This window comes from Anguilla anguilla, chromosome 1, assembly GCF_013347855.1.
Source record: "Anguilla anguilla isolate fAngAng1 chromosome 1, fAngAng1.pri, whole genome shotgun sequence".
NCBI lineage: Eukaryota > Metazoa > Chordata > Actinopteri > Anguilliformes > Anguillidae > Anguilla > Anguilla anguilla.
The window spans coordinates 50,655,413-50,675,869 of NC_049201.1; the positions used below are offsets into that span (position 1 = coordinate 50,655,413).

The following is a 20,457-nucleotide window of genomic DNA, read 5'->3' on the forward strand; positions in this document are numbered from 1 at the left end:
TCCAGAAAATGACATGTGGTTTTCAGTATTTTTGTGATGTAGGAAGATTGGATTTGAATATAGCAAACAGTGATGCACACATTGTTTTTTTCTATGTGAATCCCCTCATTTACACCTCTTGAGCTGTCAGACTCGTCCTTACAAGTTCAGAACAATCTGAAATTGTTAAATATTTCCCCAGAGGTTCACTTACTAAATATGTCTATCAATTACTGCATCTTCTGCTAGTGCCTCCGATGCCCTCTGCACACAAAGAGGCTATTCACATGTTAACAACACATGAGGGTTTGGAGTTACGGAATGGGCTGGTTAGTGTAAAAATTATGACAGCTCCTGATGTAGTCATATACAAAGCAGTGCACTGGTTCTGACCCTCCCAAACCCAAGCATTACATCTGACAGGTCTGATTAACACACTACTCCCAGTTATTATTCCTGCAAGTAGGCCTAAAATTACCCATAACCCAGTCTTCAAACAGAGTCTGAACTGAAACCCTACCCTCTCCTGAGATTAGAGCCTTTTGGCTGGATAACACTCTTGCTGAATTTATATTTGGGTTACACTTAGCATACACCATAGGAGGTGGGCTTCATGGCCAGGGTTATTCAGGAGGTCAAAAGTCAAAGGAAAGCTGTGGGACATTTCTTAGCAGATTGAAGGGGCCAGGGGGTGGGTGGATAAAATGTTGAGACGCACATTCAGAAAAGCAGCATGAAGTGATAATTGTGCATATAGAACATATGTTGTAGTGCCAAGTTTTTTTTCTTTCATTCTTTCCCCTCCCTGCTTTGTGTTCTTTTAATACAGAGCTGCCAACAGTATAACTCCGCTCCATGAAGGTTATGTACTTCAGCGCTACTCCATTACGCACGATTGAAGCGGTTTCAGGACATTTACGGCAGCAGCTTTGCTGGAAACTGATGTCATCCCAATGTGTGAACTTAGCGTGCTCCCGATAAGTAAGGCACTTCATTGTTTAAGGTGAACAGGGATTATATTTTTTAAAGTAATGCCATCATAAAATGGCAAAGTGTGGTCATTAATGGGAAAGCACAAGTGTGCATGAGGGCCATGAAACGTCATCATCTCTGTCAAGGGTACAAAAAATACACTATCTGTGGTTCATCTTACGTTAAGCTCCAGCGAACCGTTAACTTGTAATTTCCAACTCTGCAGATGGCAGTCGGTTGATATGTGGTTGAGCTTTGCTGGAAACCCAAATAGTGAGATGACCACATTAGAATAAGCAAACACTGCCCTTTGGGCGAAGGGTTTCCCCTTAAAAGCCTCGGGTTGATAGGAAAGACTGTAGCTGCTCACAAACCTGTGCACACCGAATGGAAGAATGGAGTGCTTGATGGACAGGGGCCTCAAGCTCAGAGATTTAACAAGCCATCTTTAACTTTGTGAGCATGAGACACAGCTGAATGCCCAGCCATGAAAAAACAAAGTCTGTGTTTACCTTGGACAGTTTTCCCTGCCAGAAATGTCATGAAGGAAGGGATCAATACCAACTGACTACAAACTAAATTGTGTTCTTTGACTGCTGCTTACGTAGGTTTCCATGAGCAGGAACCCCACACATGGCACCGCATATATTTTTGTTACAGTCGCCCCTTCTAAAAAAACGGGGAAATGGAGCAGGAAAATGGTCTAAGGCATTATTTTTCCATTCCAGTCCAAAGCAATTGAGTTTTACTCTTCCCCTGACTTAACTGCTTTGGATATTGTGCCATGTTTAATTGGATTACGGGGTGATATGAGTGATTCATTTGCTTTTCAGTTTTTTTTCACCACTAATGTACGGTGTCTAATTGTGGAAATGAAGACTGGGCAATTAACATTTGTGGGCTCACGCCATGACACCCGTGCTCAGTGTATTTGCTTTGAAAGCTGATTGAGGGCCCTGTCGGACTGCATCATCCCCATGTTTGACAGATCATTTTTTACAGACGGCTTCAATGTTCTCCACTGAGGATAATGAAGTTTGCACTGCCATCATTTTGACCTTACTGCATCCTGAGAAGCAAAAGGAGCGGGAAATAGTGGCACATCACAATTTAGTCTCCTCTCTCTTTCCTCTCAGTTAGAATGCCAAGAACAATATTCGACTCAGTGTCAGACCCCGCACGCCTGTAATTGACGTTACATGATGGGTCAAAGGTCAAGCAGTATTGCTCCCCTGACCACTCTTGTAATAGTCTGATTGCTCATGGCGCAGATGCACTATATTATATATTGCTGGACTTTATTTAATGGCTGCCGTTCCTTCTCATTAAATTCAACTTAAACAGAAGGTTTAACAGCTCTAGGACGGCTTTAAAGCATTAACTCTGCTCTATTATATTCACTCTCTAAGTAATCTCCAACAATTATGTTAATTAAACTTTGTTGAAGAACTTGTATATTGGTCATACACTTCTAAATTAAAAGAACAACATATGGAATGATCTGTTCCTTGTTTTTCTTTTTCTTTTTTTGCATCTTTTATATATGAAACATAACTTATTGTACATCTATAATACAGTGTTCTTTCAAATTTTGCCCAGTATCATAGTCATACTACATTGGTTGAACAAGGTTTAACAAATCATAAAGATTATACACTAAAAACATGGCATTTCTTTTGGCCTTACCAGTTCTTCATGTCTGAACCTTTACTGTCACCATCACCATAAACTTTGCCATATGCAGCGAGGATGCAGGCCATCGGAGGAAGACAACTTATTAATGTTGACAAGCTTAATACCCTTTTCCTGTTACAAATTTCAGGTATCAGGTTTAAACCATTATCGGACTCCAGTTGAAACTAATTTTGTTGTCCATAACACTTCCTGAATCAGAATGGACTATGTGCCGCAGCCTTGGTATGTGGGAGTGATGTTTGCGTGTTTGCTTAACATTACAATTTTAAAAATAGCAAAAGTGTACATGCAGGACTCGAGAGCTGTCTGTCTTTAGTTTTGAACAAACTAAGTTAAGTAACTTGTTAAGGGTTTTGAGTCACGGGATCTTTCTTCTCAGGATGTGTCTTTTGTGTAGTCTGACCCCTGACCCCAGCATATTGTTACAGTCTTAATGGGCAAAGTTTACTAATAGTAATTAGTTTATATCTCTGGTGTTTCCAGACTTTCTTTTGTCCTATTATAATTCATAAGTAACATTAAAATATATAGCAGTGGTTATTAAAAAAAAAAAAAAAAACGCTGCCAGCTTTAAAAAGTCAGGGGAAACATGTTTAAAGTTTAGCCTTCGTTTTCCTGTAAGAATATTATTGTTTGTAAATGGTTAATGGTGGTGTTATCTGTGTGATAGCATTCATTGCGAGTTTTGCAACAAAAATGGTCAGCGTATATAAACTGTGTGGTGCGTCAGTTTCCTACCTTCATTTGGGTCAGTGATGCAGTGTATTCTTTACAAGGTAATGTAAACATGATAGAAAAAAAGCTGACAGTGCACAAATATATTCATGTAATTCTGTAGCTGATTCCAGTATCTCTGTGCTTACAGTAGGATATACTGTTACCTGTTTTGATATCATGTTTGCATTTTTAATCATCGGTCAATCAGTCAAATGTATTTATATATAGCCAAGGAAGGGTGCAATAAAATTACATAGGGCCTCAACCTGCTTGAAATATTCACAGAATAACAGAAGAAAAGAAGAAAAGAGTCCCTTAAGGCATTTAGGTAGGAGACTCTTGAGGATATTCTGAGGTGAGTGAAAATTTACACGTTACCTTCAGTATAATACGTTGACATGTGGTTTACAGATGTTCCACTCTGCAGTTTGATCTCACCCTTTACGTTTATTCGTATTGTTTTCCAGCCCACCGCTCTATCGATAGTCCCAATTTAATTGACTCTCAGTGTGACCTGAAGTGAGCAACAGTACTTCAGATTCAATGTCCTGGCCAAATGATTTATGACTGAGCTGGGATGTAGGGAGCAGAGCCATGGCAGACCTAGAGCTGGACGTTAAATTCCTGTAAGATGTTAGCATTTAAATTCAGAATCAGTACTCTCGGCTCGGCAGCTCACAGTTCAAAAGCATTCATCTCCGAAACGTATCGATTTGTTCTGTGACAGATGTAATTGGGGGGGGGGGGGGGCTACCAATGGAGACACACCACAGCAGGAGTAAGAGCTGTTTAGAGGGAAGGGAGCCAAAAGTTTTTCCAAAAAAAAAGGTTTGTTTTTTTTCCAAACAAAAGCGAGCTTGCTCAAACACTTTAGATTGGGAGACTTTTGTATGTAAAAGAGAATTCAAATAAAAGTCAACTTAAGAAAACAAAAAAATATCAGCATGTTTTTAATACCAAAAGAATATTTGGACTGGACTGTGATGCAAACTCATTGAGCACAGAGCTGTGCTTTGTCTTCCTGTGCCTGCTTATAACCTGTGACTGGCTTGGGAAGCTTGCAGAGAGAGGCCTCTGCCTACCTCACTGCTCCACAAATGCAGGCCGTGAAACTGCTCTGGGCTGACTGGGATGTTTTATTAAAGACTGCATATTCAGGACTGCATTTTACAAGCTTCCAGTCTGTACTACTTTATCAATTAGCACAGCCGTGTGATGTTGTATCCCTTCACAACGGGAGAGATCCCTCCCTCCTCCACCACTTCATTAGCACCCCCCTCCCACCCCCACCCGGACAGGGTGCTTGGGAGGCAATTGGCAGCGGCGTCCAGGACAGCATGGAAGAAAATGCCGCCCCTTTCTTGGCTGGGGTTCCCGTGGAGACTGAGCGGGATAGGGACCAGCAGGAGGCTCCTTGACTTTGTGCTTAACAATAACTCCCCACAGGTCTGGAGGCGCCTGCAGGACCATTTAATCTACAGCGGGTGAGAACGGTGCCAGGCGCCTGCCCAAATCGCCCACCCCGCTCCTGCAGCCTGTGGCATGAGCAGCGGGGCCGGGGCAAAATGTGGAGCCCAGCTTGTTTTGTCTTTTCTTTCTACGTGTTAAGTAAAGCAGTCATTTTGCAGAAAGCACCAGAGGAAGGAAGAGAAAGAAAACAGACAGGGCGGCCTGCCCATTAAAATTACCAGTTGTTTTCTGGAAGAAATACGAACTTACTTCTGTTTTCTGAGGGAAAATTTCCCAAAAAGATTTGAGAGAGAAACCCCTGGATGAGATTAGCTGGACCTAAAGTTCCAAATCTACTTAAGTCAATGACCCTTACAAGGCTTATTTATAAATACTGGGTGCATCCAAACAAATACTTTCCTTTATTTTTGCTTTCATACAGAACCACCCTCTGCATCCTTGAAACAGTTAGATTGAACTGATTTGTGAATTAAGCGAAGTATTCGGGAAAGTAAACCAGGCCGTTTGAGTGAGTTTGCCTTAGTGAGGAAACAACTGAGTGAATGACTCTGCAGGCCTGCTGGGCTGTGGCATGCAGGGCAGCGCGGTCTGTGGACTGGGCTATGAAAGCACGGAGAGAGAGCACGTGGGGCAGGTTTCTTTTTTTTTTTCTACCATGCATCACATTCCCTGTTTTCTTTGCAGCCCTGGGAAAATGTGTGGAAACCATGTCTAGGTGTGTGTGTCTTGGAATGGGGCACTTTTATTGTGTTAGTTATTATTTTTGCGGCTTTTTTTTTTTTTGCCTGCTCTTGGTCAGGATGGGTGGGGGAAAGTGTAGGAGTGCATTCGCAGCAGTACATCAAGAACATCCAGACGACAGAGTTTCCAGACAGAACAGTAAAAAAGCACAATCAACATTTGTGGCTTTGAGAACTACTTTGCACACATTCTCCAGCACATTATCAGAGCTATCCAATGCAATTGTATCAACACCACAGACATTCACTCATACTTATGTAAACCTTTTTTTTAAAATGATAAAACATCTATTCTCAAATGCAACTGCTCTGGTCTTTGTTTTGGCTTACGCACTATTTCAAGAGTTATTGCTTTGTCATCTAAGTAATATGTTTTGTCATTTAAAAAAACATCAGCAAATCAAAATACAACAGGGACACAAAACTTGATGAAACTAAGAAAGAAATGTAAGGCTTGCATAATTGCCAACATTTATTCTTTAATGCTTGAGAAGTGTTAAAACACAAAATATTGCTAATAACCTACATCAGTCTACACTGCAGACAAAATAACATCATGCAGAAATGAAAAATGTAGAGCAAATTAATGAGAATATTTGAACATAAAATGCAATACATAAAGAAACATTATATACACACATATATATTCTCCAGATGTGAAGCCAAATGTGGCTGCCATTCAGCAGCTCTTAAAATTACCAGCACAGACAAGTCCTTACTTTGCTGTGGCTGTGTAAGTCTTTCCTTCAGCGGAATTGTAGATGTGTTAATAAGCTTAGTGCTCAGAGTTTCCCCCAAATTTTCATGTAACAGTGATTCACCACTGAAAACAGGATTATTTATTTATTTTGCACATGGTGTAAGCCTACCAGCACACATTTATATGGCTTGGCAAACATATATAAACATCTACCTATAGGTAGGGCAACCGGTTTGTCTCCAGCATGTGAACTTCAGGGATTTAAACTGGTATTTCAATGGTTTTCCTCCAGGGGTCCCCATGGGCACTCCAACTAATTGTACAATTGACTTTCTAATTAAGACATTTATAAAAAAATATTTGTTGATCGAATATGGGGAGAGTCATGAAGGAAATTGAATATGGATAGAAGTTTAAATGCTATGAAAAGCATGTCTTTGAGCCCATGGTCCTCACTCCTGGCCGTGGAAAGCTGTAGGATCTGCTGGCTTTCATTGTTACTCAGCACTTGAGTAGCACAGTAAGTAATCAGTTAAAGTAGTTGATTACACGGTTAACTCAGGTCACCAGGTTTCTTTGGCTGGAATTGGTCGCTAAACCTAAGGAAAAAAACGAAAAGCAGCAGACTGTAGCTATCCTGGACCAGGATTGAGTATCAGGGGCGACATAGCTCAGGAGGTAAGACCGATTGTCTGGCAGTCGGAGGGTTGCCGGTTCAAACCCCGCCCTGGGCAGGTCGAAGTGTCCTTGAGCAAGACACCTAACCCCTAACTGCTCTGGTGAATGAGAGGCATCAATTGTAAAGCGCTTTGGATAAAAGCGCTATATAAATGCAGTCCATTTACCATTTACCATCACTGCAGTAAAACGAAAGATACATCCATATAAAGCAGGGGTGTCCAATCTTATTAGAAAAGGGCCAGTGTGGCTGCAGGTTTTTGTTTTAGCCTGGCACCTGATGCAACTTAAAGTCTCGATTGAAGACCATTAATTAGTTGAATCATTAATTCATTTTTTTATTTAACTTTTTTGTGCAAGTTAAATGTTATATAACTGCTCTCATTTTTAATGCTGACATTCTCTACTGCTTCTAACAAAACCTATCATGCCCTTGTACAACATTTAAAAATAATGCAGCATTTCCACAGTAGTAAGTAATAAAACTGATTTTAACGTACGAGTGTTGCTTGTAAATATTGATGCGCTTAATTAGTGACAATTATTTTATCAACTGATCTTAGTTTGGGAGCATAGCAGTTAAACCGTTGGAACCTTCACAGGTGGTTAGCAGGCTATAAGGATATTTCTTTTAGCTAAAGAAGCTATTTTGAATTACAGCAACCTGTTGGAACAGTGTTGTGGCATTTTAGTCAATGTCTACTGAAGTAAAAAATAAATGGATTTTGACCTCACTATTATGTTTAAATTGACTTTTGTAGCGGAATGAATTGCTATATATTCTCTTGAACCTGTAGTAACTTCATGAAAAGTACTGATACTAAAACTACCTTGAGTTGCTTAATGAAGATGATCAAAATACAATCAAGCAGAAATGACCAATGTAGTGGGAGCTTATTTCCATTTATTTCAGCTTTACAAAATCCAACTCATCATTGCTGACAAACATAATTTATTTACATAGCTGAACTAATTGTAGGTACATGAAATTGTAGAGCTAAATGGGGAAAACCAGATCAAACCTGAATATAAACTTTAAAAGCACATTTGTCTCCTTTGAAAAGTCAGTCCGTATTTGAGTAGAATCTGTTTGTGTGCATGGATTTTCCTATCATCTGATCCCAGGAGCTCCTTCATTACAATGATTAGCTGGTTGAAATAAGAGAAACCAAAGCAATTGGGCCACAAAATTAGAATTTCAAATACGAGATTCCTTGTCAATTAAGAATTAGTTGTGGTATTTAACCTATGGTTGTATTTTATTTATTGGCTGCATCTTGAATACTTGCCTTAGTATTCGTTTTCCAGAAAATTCTGCCAGTGCTTCAGTGATGAGGCATGCTTTATTGTATTTATATTGAAAAATATCATATTCAAAAGGAATATTGTGCTATCAAAGATGGATGCTTTTTAGTGGATATATTAAGGAAAGAATTCAGTGGAAACATAATCACTTGTATATGGTATTTCCATTAAACTCAAAGGCAACACCATGAGCCATATTTGTCAACCTGTTGACTGCACTTTGGTCAGTAGTGGAAGGAAACTAATTCCACACTCCAGGATTATGAGGTCAAATGAATGGTTTTTTCCATATGAAAATTACCTTGAGTCTTAATGGTGCACACATGGTTTTTATGTCAACAAATACTGAAAGAAATAAACCTTCTAATTTCATCTGTTAGATATTTTAATCCACTAATTATTTTGTTTGCATATTAATTCTATAACACGTGTTTATAGTAATCTCCTCATATTAAGCAATGAATAATCAGTTAAAAATTATCCTGTGTAACAGTAAGAAACAGTTATTTCAATAACAAAAACACACACACAAAAAAAAACATAGAAGGTAAACTATTTACTTGTTCTGGAACACATTTAACATGTTCATACACAGTACCTCTGGATCACTGGAACAGACTGTGGCCCAATGTTGATTACTCCGCAAAAAGACACACTGGGCAATGTTTTCATTGGTTTGCAAATAACTATCCTTCACATTTAAATTCACTGCGAAAACTGGCGCACACCGTTGTAAAGTAAGCATGAAATTATGGTCTCAAATTCTAGAAGCAAAAAAGGTTTGAGTTCAAGTCAACTTTCAGCAAATAATCTGAAAGAAGCCATGGGGAGAATGTTATAGTGCACATCAATACAAGTATCTTGGGAATATGAACCCAGTCAAATAGTAAAATAGAAAGCAAAAGATATAAAAGAAATAAATCTCTGTTGTCAGTGTCCTCTCTGACCTTATTGTTTTTCAGTTTTAAAAACAGAGCAGTGAGAACAGAGTCTTCAGCTCTTCTCCGCCCTGCATATGAATGTTTTTCCCGCATGTTAACAGTTTGACAGGGCACTGTCACCGAGCCAGCACTGGCTGCATCAGAGGCACCCAGTAAAACAGAAATCGCCACGGTGACCTATGAGTGCTTATGACTCATTTCTACCTGATGTCAGATGGTAAGTCCCATGGCAACAAGGGGAAAATTGTTTGAATGTGCAGGACAGTGCTGCGAGGTTGTCAAGCAAACAAGGGGGCTAGTGGAACCTATTAGAAATGGACCATTTGGAAGCTGATATTGGCTCTTTGTAGCTGGGTATGGCCAACACATGGGCATCTTTATGAGATGGTTTGAATTAAAGAGAAGGGCAAGGGTGTGTATTTTTGCTGAGGTGCAAGAATTTATACAAATAAGTAGCAAAACAATTATTCTAATCATATTTTTTGTTAAGGGTCTTTCACATTCATGAAGCTTTTTGGTATATTCAAAACCCTGCTTTTATTTCAAACATTTATTGTTTATATCTGTATTCCAGAGTGAGGTCATGGCATCTAGTCTTTGTGAACTCTCCTTGATACTTTGTCTGCTGGAGAAATGTCAGTGGGCCCTGGAACAATCCCAATGTTTAAAAATTCAACAAGTTCTCTTGGCAGATGACTCTCTTTATAAATGAAATGTTTCATTGTATCAACTCTGCGCTGAAATTATAGGAGTTATGAAAAGCTTACAGTGCAACCATGCTACTTTTTCCATTTGGAAAAAAAAAAAAACCCTCAGTGTTCTACTTCCTTAGGCAAGTGTGCTAACAATAAACTATTTTAAACTGGTACCTTCTGAAAGAATAGACTTAAAAAGTGTATTAAGAATTATGACTGAAAGGGTATAATTCCACCTTGTCACTTTGTTGAGGGTGCATAAATGCATGTAACAAATCAATACTACTTAAATGTTATAATCTGTGATTACATACTGAATTTTAGACACTTGATATAGTATTATTTTTAAAAATTAAATAAATAAAAAATAAAAAACAATCATCTAAAAATTTAAACACAATACGATCTTTCCTTGTAAAAGACTTAAAGCCTTCCTGGCACGGTTCACAAATTGCTTCTAATCCTCACAGCGAATGTGCTGTGTTAATAAAGTTTTTTTTTTCCAATAGTCCCCCTTTCCTCTTCTAAAGATGGCGGAGTACGATCTAACCACCAAAATCGCGCATTTTCTAGACCGACATCTTGTTTTTCCTTTGTTGGAATTCCTCTCTGTTAAAGAGGTATGTATGTGTTACTTAATGTATTAATTTCTTACGTTTTTAAAATTATGGGAGTTTTGTTAAACGTATTTTTTTGGGATTTTGAAGCCACGTGCATTTAGCTATCAGGCTAGCAAACGCTAGATACGAACAGAGCCATTTGTGACTAGGCCTAGCTAGCTACCGGTATGTGCTTTTTTGGCCTTGCAAACATTAGCATGATGGAGCTTTATCTGGCATGTCCTGCTAGCTAGCTGGTTCGAGAAGAGGCAATAATTTCTGTTTAAAATTATTCAACTAAAAAATTGCAGTAGTCGCTAACTGCTTAGCTGAAATGGCTGATCAGCTTGTAAATAGACCCGCTACTATGAACACATTTATCTGATTCATACATAACATATCCATCAATTGCTGTTCATTTTGTCCATGCTGTCAGTTTGGATGCGAACGTTAGAGATGCGTTTGTTCGGAAAATCATTCTTAAGACGTTATAAGGGAATGCATCCTCGCTAAACCTCTGTAAAGTTACTCACAAGACACCCTTCCAAAAATCACAATTAGTCAGACAGCCAGTTAGGTAGTTAGCAGATGTGATCCAACATGGCTAGTAGCGCAGCGTTAAACCGTGATTGTAATACGTTTTGGACAGTGACTTGTTGGTTAACGTAAGTAATAAAACGCGAAGTAATTTTTAAGATTGAGAATAAAGTGTATTTAATACTCCAAACGAGCTATGACTGAAATAGTTATGGTTTAAAGCTTACAAAACGACACAGTGCTAGCTACATATCAGCTAACGAGTCGGACGTAATTGAACTGTTATGTGGCTAAGTAGCAGTGGACAATTACATGTTCAGTACGAATTTGGTGACCCCTACTATATAATTGTAAATACAATCTATATCAATGTGTTAATTAGATTTTTCCCCGTTTAAGTGTTGATAACAATTATGTATTGATGCAAATGATGCCCAAAAGAATTCTAGGTAAATAGATGGGGACGAGATAGACAATTGAAACGATACATCATTGTTAAAAATTCCGTAATAGACATTTTGTAACGCATTAAATGGAGAAACGCCACATTGAAGGTGAAATATGAATCAATCAAGTGCTTAGCTAAAACTATATAACATCAAAACGAAGCGTTTAGCTGCAGTGCATATTAAAACATTGCCAAAGATCATTGAACCGAAATTGCAAGTTACAGAGAACCGTAGCAAACGTAGTTCAAACTAATTATTTCCATGGGCTGTCCATTCTTATAAAATCACGAATGTATTAAATAAAAATAATGTTCTGCTTTATCTGTTTACTATACTTTATAGTAATTTAGTAATTGTCACGGTTGATATGCAATTTTTTAAACTGATCGTTGTCACCATGCTTCCTTTTTATATACCTGTATTAGTCGTGTAGCTGCTCTCCAAATCCGCAGTTCCGTTTAAACCTTGGTCTCCGAGTCAGGATTCGGTGACTTCGTTCATGAAATACATGTTCTCCCTTTTTTGTGAGGGTTTGGGTGAAGGAAAAGGAAAGGCCTGCAAGACTTGCTTCTTTATCATTAAATCAAAACAAAAATAACATTTGATAAAATTTCAAAACAATAATAATAAAGAATTTTAAGGCATATTATTCTTCATTTAATTTTTAATTATTCAAAAAAAAAAAGCAATTAGGAAATTAAAGCTTAATAAAAAATCCTCCCTGCAGACAAAAGAAAAGGAACTTACTGTGCTGTGGATGGTTTTTTAATGATCAGCCATCATACTTGAATAAATCTATTGTTACTACCTGTTTCTCACAAAAAGTGGCTGCTAAGTTTCAGATTTGTTCTTAGATGATGCTTATTTGCATATGTGAGTTATGTCACATTTATTTGTATAGAAATCCCCTGCTCAGTATATCCCCTTGCTCATGAATTGAAGCCTCATTTAGAGATCTACAGACAAATGCAAATGGTATTGAAGGCATTGCTAAATGAACGTATGAGCTCGTGAAAACTATGACCTATGGCTGTTGGTGAGAAAAGCAGTTACACCTAGCCAGTGTATGTCAGGGCCCGTTCTCGCCCCGCTACTTCCACACTGTGCCTCTCTGTCTTGTGGGAAGGCACTTGGGGAAATGGTGGCTGCCTGGCACTGTCTGCTCACTCGGCAGCCTGACTGACAGTTGTCACTCACTCCTCTCCTTTCTTTCATGGTGCCAATTATAGGTAAATGCATTTAAAATCTGGCTTTGCCAATCTCAGGGCTCAAAATTAACTTTTTTACTTGGTAGCACTGGTGCTCCCAACTTCAAAAAGTTAGGAGCACCAGCAAAAATTTAGGAGCACCCACCAAAATGTAAGGAGCACCAACAATATATTTAATAGATTTTTTTATTGATAAAAACAACAATATAACAGTACGGTTTACATGTAACATAAAACGGTGAAAGTAGCCTTAAAAAAGCATGGTAGGCCACCACTGGGGCTTTACGCAATATCTTGGTATCTGCAATTACACCGATGATGTTGGCACATGACTTGTCGTTGGCATAAGTCATGTTAATGTCAGTGCCGTTCTTTTTCATAAGAAACAGCATTGGTTTAAATTTAGTGTGTTTCGCGCTGGCTCCGTGCTTAGTTCAACTCTCACACTTAGAGATTGCAGGTTGGAGACCCCAGTGAATCAATGTGTAGGAAAATGATGTCATAAAAATATACTTAACTTGGTGTATAGACGCTTTCATCAGACGCACGCGCATTGCCAATTATGCTCTTGGCCCTAAGTTAACTTCCGCTCTGTGTTTGTCAACGATTTTTCATTTTAGCTTTTGGTAACGTTACCAATTTAGCTAGTTACTTAGGTAACGTTAATAAATTGATCATAAACTTTTGTCTTCAGGTAACATTAGTTAACGCGTTAGCTCTCTGTGTCACGTGACAGTGGAGTGCTGCGAAAGGGGAGTGATTGAAGGCTAATATTAACCAATCTAAAATCAGCATTAAAGGTAAGAATGTCAAGCTCACGTTTGATTGGTTAGAATGGTCACTGTCAGCTCACAAGGCACATACTGAGTGTACTAACTAGCGAATGTACAGAGAAAGGGACGTTCGACTGGAAAAAAAAAAAAAAAAAAGGTTGCACCAGTACAATTATTTGCACTCGCACAAATGCTCCTAATTATAATTTGAGGTCGCACAGATTAAATTTCGGGAGCATATGTGACCAAAATGGTCGCAATTTCGATGGCTGCAATCTGGAAAAGTGGCCAGAATTATTGCTCGTCAAGTTTGATTCCCTGTCCCTCTTCGAACCTCCCCCTCACTACCCATCTTCCGCCATGGCCTGAAGACTCATCTCTTGGTAAATGGTAGATGGACTGCATTTATATAGCGCTTTTATCCAAAGCGCTTTACAATTGATGCCTCTCATTCGCCAGAGCAGTTAGGGGTTAGGTGTCTTGCTCAAGGACACTTCGACACGCCCAGGGCGGGTTTGAACCGGCAACCCTCCGACTGCCAGACAATCGGTCTTACCTCCTGAGCTATGTCGCCCCTATACCTCTTCAGACTATACCTAGACTAACCACCACCATGCTGTATATTTCACTCTAAATCTCTCCCCCCCCCCCCCTCCCCCCCCTTTTTTTATGACACTTTTTACATGTTGCCCCATCCCAGCATTCTTTGGTAATTTGTGTTTGTCCTAATACTGTAGCTTATTCTTCTGCCTAGTTGGCTTTGCAGAGGTTAGGTCTGATTAGTGTTCACTGTGTGAACTGAACTGTGTTCTTGGCTAGAAATAGCTGTACAAAATAAGTATTGTATCTTACTGAACCTGTTTAGTAGTTGTTTATGACCATGAAATGCACTTTTTGTACGTCGCTTTGGATAAAAGCGTCTGCCAAATAAATGTAATGTAATGATAATTAGGTGGTGGGGTCGCTTAATCTAGTGACAGTCAAAACATGGTACCACCGAATGAAGTCATTTTGTTCTTGTTCGCTGACTTATCTTTGAGGGCCTTTTCAACCAGTTATAGCGCATTTATGGCACTGGTCATGTGTTACTAAGTGAAATTGTGTCAGTTGGCTATAAACATATAAATAGAATAATATTTTCAAGCAATGGTATACAGAAGGTTTTTAATTCAGGTATGTTGAGGTATACACAAGGTATATTGATGTGTTACTTTCAGAATAGTCACGCCCTACATTTTAAACTAAGTGATCCAAATTTGCTGAACATGCAATTGTATGATGGTGATGCTACTTCTCACAACCATATTTCCTGTAATATGATTGGTAGTCTTTAACAGAATCAATTTAGCAGTGTTTAAGACAAATGAGGCTGTCATGACATTGCCCAGTGGTGCTTATTAGTAACTTGAGCGCTGAGGTCTGTCCTAGTTCATGGAAGTTATTTCCTTGGCCTGCTACTTCCCATCAGACTATTTAGTACACTCAGACTGCCTTTGAACGTCCTGGCTAGCATCCTGGGAAGGTTCCCCGCCCTCCAGACATTTCTTGTAATGTGTGTCTGCTGGACACTCATGGCCCATTAATCTCCCCTCCTGTTCCATTCTGTGTTCCAGATCTACAATGAGAAGGAACTCCTACATGGCAAGCTGGATCTTCTCAGCGACACCAACATGGTGGACTTCGCCATGGATGTGTACAAAAACCTGTTCCCTGACAAGGAAATTCCACACTGTGAGCATACATTTTCTTGTGTTTCTTCCCAGTGGAGGAATATGATTAATGCACTCTGTCCATCCCAGTATTGAGCCATTCCAGGTCTTTAGTAGAATTACATTAGTGTATGGATTGGGAGCCACTGAGTTCCGCTCTGTATACTTTCATTTCTCTTGAAAACTGAAAATTGTTTGTATTCCTGCTGTGTTGCAGGTGAGGTGGGTAGCTTTTCCCTTTTGAGCATGCCTTGGAATAGGCAGGGATCTCGCAGCCAGCATGTTTCCTATAGATATTGGAACAGTTACACCCTTTGTGAGGCTCATCCTGTTAAGGCACTGTTCTAGCATGTGTGGGCCCCATGGCCTGGTATTGAATCCTGATTGCGCCAGTGCAGACTGGGACCGGCAGCCACGCTAGGGACGCACAGTTGGATCCAGCATTGCCCAGGGATTTTAGGCTTTCATTTAGCCGGGAGGTCAGTGTCTCATTGTTCACCAGCAGTCCACGCTAGTTGATCTGGTGCCTGAAAGTTCTTCTGCTGAGCTGCACGTGAAGTGTCGTCCTCAGACTTGTGAACTGCAGTGTGAAAAGAAGCAGCGGCTGACATCGCGCTTGTCTGCTCCCTCTCAAATCTTATGCGGAAGTTAGGGACAGGTGTCGTTTAAGAGTTGTATGCCCTTTTATAAGTGGAGGATAGATTATTTTTCCTGTATTTTTCCTATCTTCAGCCCTGAGAGAGAAGAGGACCACGGTTGTGGCCCAGCTGAAGCAGCTGCAGTCTGAGACCGAGCCCATCGTCAAGATGTTTGAAGACCCAGAGACCACGAGGCAGATGCAGTCCACCAGGTGAGCGCGTCTGTGACTGTGGGAGATGGTAGGTCTCGCAGTACTGTGACCGGATAGGACAGGCTGAGCTCTGGTATGATGCAAGGGAATACACGTGCACCTTCCTGTGATTCCGGGCAGCGCTCTTTTATTTACAGTGGTGTTGCAGTTAGCCGTTGCGGTCTACGTCACAGTGCCCACAATAGTCAAAACCTCACTTATGTCACTGAATTAAAGAACACTGCAAGGCAGTGTCCAGGTATTCAGTTTTTCTTTTTGCCTGTGTGCTAATGATTCTTAACTGGATGCGTGTTTGCTATCTGAATTTCAACTAATGTCGAGCTGTCGCATCCAGTCATTTGTCATTGTTACATTATTCAGATTTTCTTTAGAAATACATAACGAGTGTACTGTAATCTCCTTATAGCTGTTTGTTGGATAAATGTCTGTTTTCTATTGTTTTGTGTGCAGCCAGTCACTTTGATTTCTTCTTGTTGTTTTCTTATTATGGACAACGTGTGTTTTACAGTAGTAATCATTTTCACAGCTTCTAGGTATGGAGTTCTTCAGATTGGTTGAAAGGCCCTAAATGTATTTAATTGAGGAAAGAGCTGCATTTTATATTGGGTCGCGATCAAACAATAAGTACATTTTGGTTCAGACTCACCCGATGATGTGTTTGGGTTCTGTGTAAACTTACAGAAGACTAATGACACAGAATGCTGTGGTCAACCTTTTTTAAAGCTATTATGTCAGTGCTGACTTCGCCTTGATTAAAATAGTTGACTGAATGTAGCCTCTGCCCTTGCTTTGGTAGAGATAGATAACATTAGTCTAGAAAAGAAAATCAGCAAACCAATCAAGGACCTTTCTTATAAGTTTGGATTTGAACAATTTCAAAAGATATTCAGCAGACCGTTATGCTTCTCAAATCTAAGTTAATCTAATTTTGAGCGACCCATGAGGTTTGAACATAGTAGCAGTCTGTCAACACTCAGTGTATTTTTGGGAAGAACTGTTTTTGAATATTTTTCTTTTTATGCAACCCATGCTTTAATATCTTTTATTGGAACATAACGCAACTTGTGGCTAATCAAAACCCTTCCCTTAAGAACCATAGAGTGAGCATCAGATCATGTTCAAGGTTCCCAGTGTGTTCATCCAGCAATTTTAGCCTGTATCGGTTTGTTTCATAACTGTGGACATGAAACAATGCACACAAATCTACATATCTGAAATATCTGACTACATTCCTACCCTGTAGTGGTAATACTGGGTTTTATTGATAATTTAATAATTTTAATAATAATAATTTTATTGAAATTTTTTTCCCCTTGAATCTGAAATACCAAATTTGTATTGGTCAGCACCCTGTTGCTGAAATCCAAACCACTTTTACTTCTCGTAGGTCTTAAAATGCCCTTTAGGTCTCTGCAAAACATACCCTTTAAGTATAGCATTTGAAAACTTTTTAATAATGAAAATTTGAACCTTAGTCAGTTAAGGTTTATGAAATGCAGACCTGCCAACCTGCACACATTTTGTGTACCAACCACGCCATTCTTGGTCAAAATACGCATGTACGAAATGCCAACTGAAATTATGCGCAAAAAAAAATTTCTAATTTAATTACGCAAAACAATCAATCAATACAAAATAATACCGTACATTTATTCGGTATGCAAACTACATCCCTCGGATTGGACCAGATGCGACCTTGTGCTTGTGGTTCTGTGACCCGCCCGACCCACTCAACATCCACTGATACACAGCGGTACTTTATTATCCACCGAGGCGTAACGCTGTAATGCTGAGGTAAAATGAGAAGTGGGAGAGTAATAATCAAGCACAATAATGTCACCGTAATGTTAACATATAAAACATTAAAACATGTTCGGCAACTTCACGTGATGATGCATTTCAAGAGGTATATCCTAATGAGAAATTTGTGTATATAGTTAGCCGTAGTAGTAGCTCGCATACGATTTAGCCTCGTGACGAGACGGCTACGGTGAGAATAACTGATGGAATTATTTAGCTGCAGTAACTCAAACGCCACAGAGACTCCCTGTTCTAACATTGAATCGCGCACACACGTACCTCCGCCCCGCAAAACTTGCGCACCATGCATTTTGCACAATGTGCATTTATGATTTTGACATTAGCCACCAAGGAGCTTCATGTAATAATTTAGCTAAACCTCTAGTTACAAAGGCCTACATTCCTAGATAATTTTTCAATTGAATACTTTTTTTCCCTATATGATATGTGCCTATATCAGCTGATTTAATTATTAAATAAAAATGGAAATCATGAACAGAAACTTGGTTTTATTCATAACTGAGTGTTGTACAAGTTTTTTTTTTTTTTTACATTACAACATAAGTTTCTGTAAATACTTGAAAATGAAAAGATGTTACAATATACAATATAAATTATGTCTATTTTTATTAAATAATTAAATGCAATTCACTTATAGTTATCAGTTTGTATAAGCACACATATCATATAATGAAATGCTAATCATGAAAAAAATGGGTTTAAGCAGGTGTATTCAAACGTTTGACTTGCAAGTATATCATAATATAGCCCAGTGCAGTGCAAGTGATATTTTAGAATCAGGTCAAATTATACAATTTTGCCTGATCACTTCTACAGTCAAAACTAGAATTATGAAGAAAGGCTTGTGTGTGTGTGTGTGTCTCTTGCAGACTGTCGTGTGCAAAGCGAAGTGGTGCGAATGCGTGTGAACTAAGCATTACACTGACTATTGTGGTACTCAAAATATTTTCCCAAGGTTGGCAGGTCTGGAAATGTCATTTTGCCTTAAGTAACATTGTGTCTGATCCTTTCTTGAGTTGCTTAAGTTACACCCCCCCCCTCCCCCCACGCACTAGGCACCCTAGCTTGGGTGACTTACGTTGGGATATGATAGATGTGTGATTGGGGTGCACTTTTACTGAAAAGGTTTGTTCTATTGAATTCTGAGGTACTTGAAATATGGTTTGAAACTAGTGTGTTATGTAGTTTTGTCATTTCTCCCATTATTTTACTTACAACAGAATTAACCAATCATGTGCGTATTCAAACGGATTTATTGTAACTGTATGAGCAAGGTTTATTTCTTAATTCTGCCACCATCTTGCATGCAATCTGTTAAACCCTAAGCCTTTTAAAATTCTGAGATTTCCATGAATGTAATCGCAGACACTTGAAGTTTACATTTCATGCGCTCAAGTGTGACAGCTTTCAGAATTATGGTGACCCATTGGCAGGTAATTCATTTTTGTTTCTTGTAGCAAGGTTCTCCTTGTTCAAATTGCATAAACAAATTTTTAACTGAATTTAGAAAAAAATCAATGTAATCATAACAAAGACAACACTTATTAACTTTGCTTGTAAATTGCGCAGTGCTTGTTAGCGTCAAGCTTGCTGGGAACCCAAATAACTGTTGCTTATTTTAGTTTTGTTTCCATATCCGAAATGTACAATTGAAAATGCAGCTTGTAAGTGTGTATTTCAGGTAATCAGGTGTATTTAAGTGTGTGCCTGAATCTGTCATTTCTTACAAGCAACATTTTCATATAAGCCATAAGATACATCCTACCGATGGGATTAGTTGCAAGAGTGTGAGGTGGTTTTGAGCATGCAGTTTTTGCCTGTTAACTCCTGTACATTTGAGGGAAAAAGCTCTCTTTGGAATGATAAAATGGAGCATGTGTACATAAAAACCAGCTGGATGTAAGGAGACTACTCGATGAATGTAGAAACTGAAATTTGGATTTTTAACAAAATCTCTATTCAAGGTACCGGGATGTTCACCTGTGTGGATTATTCTGCACTGAGCCACTCTGGATTTTAAACTGGGTTGAGGGCAGCATGACTATATTATCATGGAATACGTGCACCTAACAAAGACCTTACAACACATTTTCTTTTTTTTGCAATTGGTACCCTCTTGGTAGGTGGGGTTCTACAAACAAGCTCACTGTAGAAAAAGCATTTCCTTCCTGCCAGTCTTTAATATGGCTATGAGCAAAGTTGTGGCTTTTAGATTTTGGCTCTGCTTCCAATTGCTTGACTGTGCTTTAATTCTAATTTCATGCTTTATTCACTCTCAATATGGACTTGGTCAATGAATTAAGAAAAAGCTTGTTTTTTTATTTTTTTCTGGGGGGGCACTGTGCAGGTTGAAAGAGCTTTGGACCCTAAGATTTTTTGATGACTAGAACAGTCTATTAAGCCTATCTGAGCTTGTCATTTTACTTACTGTCTAGACCAGGGATCTCAAACTCCGGACCTGGAGGGCTGCAATGTCTGCAATATTTTTGTTTTTCTTTCAGTCAGTAGCCAGTTCGTGAAAACAAGGTGTGTGCACTATTTAGCATATCATGATTTGATTACTGAAATGCTCTAAAACCAGCTGTCACTGTGACCCACTAGGAGCCAAGTGTGAGATGC

At 39.0% G+C, this 20,457-nt stretch overlaps 1 protein-coding gene across 1 annotated transcript in view; it reads left to right on the forward strand.

Annotated features, from left to right (window-relative positions):
• The first annotated feature begins 10,365 nt into the window (after positions 1-10,365).
• The window catches only part of eif3ea (eukaryotic translation initiation factor 3, subunit E, a), a 46,558-nt gene continuing 36,466 nt past the window's right edge, over positions 10,366-20,457 (forward strand). Inside the window, exons 1-3 of the mRNA XM_035382730.1 lie at positions 10,366-10,512; positions 15,072-15,189; positions 15,900-16,017. Of these exons, the coding sequence (XP_035238621.1) occupies positions 10,423-10,512; positions 15,072-15,189; positions 15,900-16,017 (326 nt within the window). The 5' untranslated portion in view covers positions 10,366-10,422. The remainder of the gene's footprint in view (positions 10,513-15,071; positions 15,190-15,899; positions 16,018-20,457) is intronic.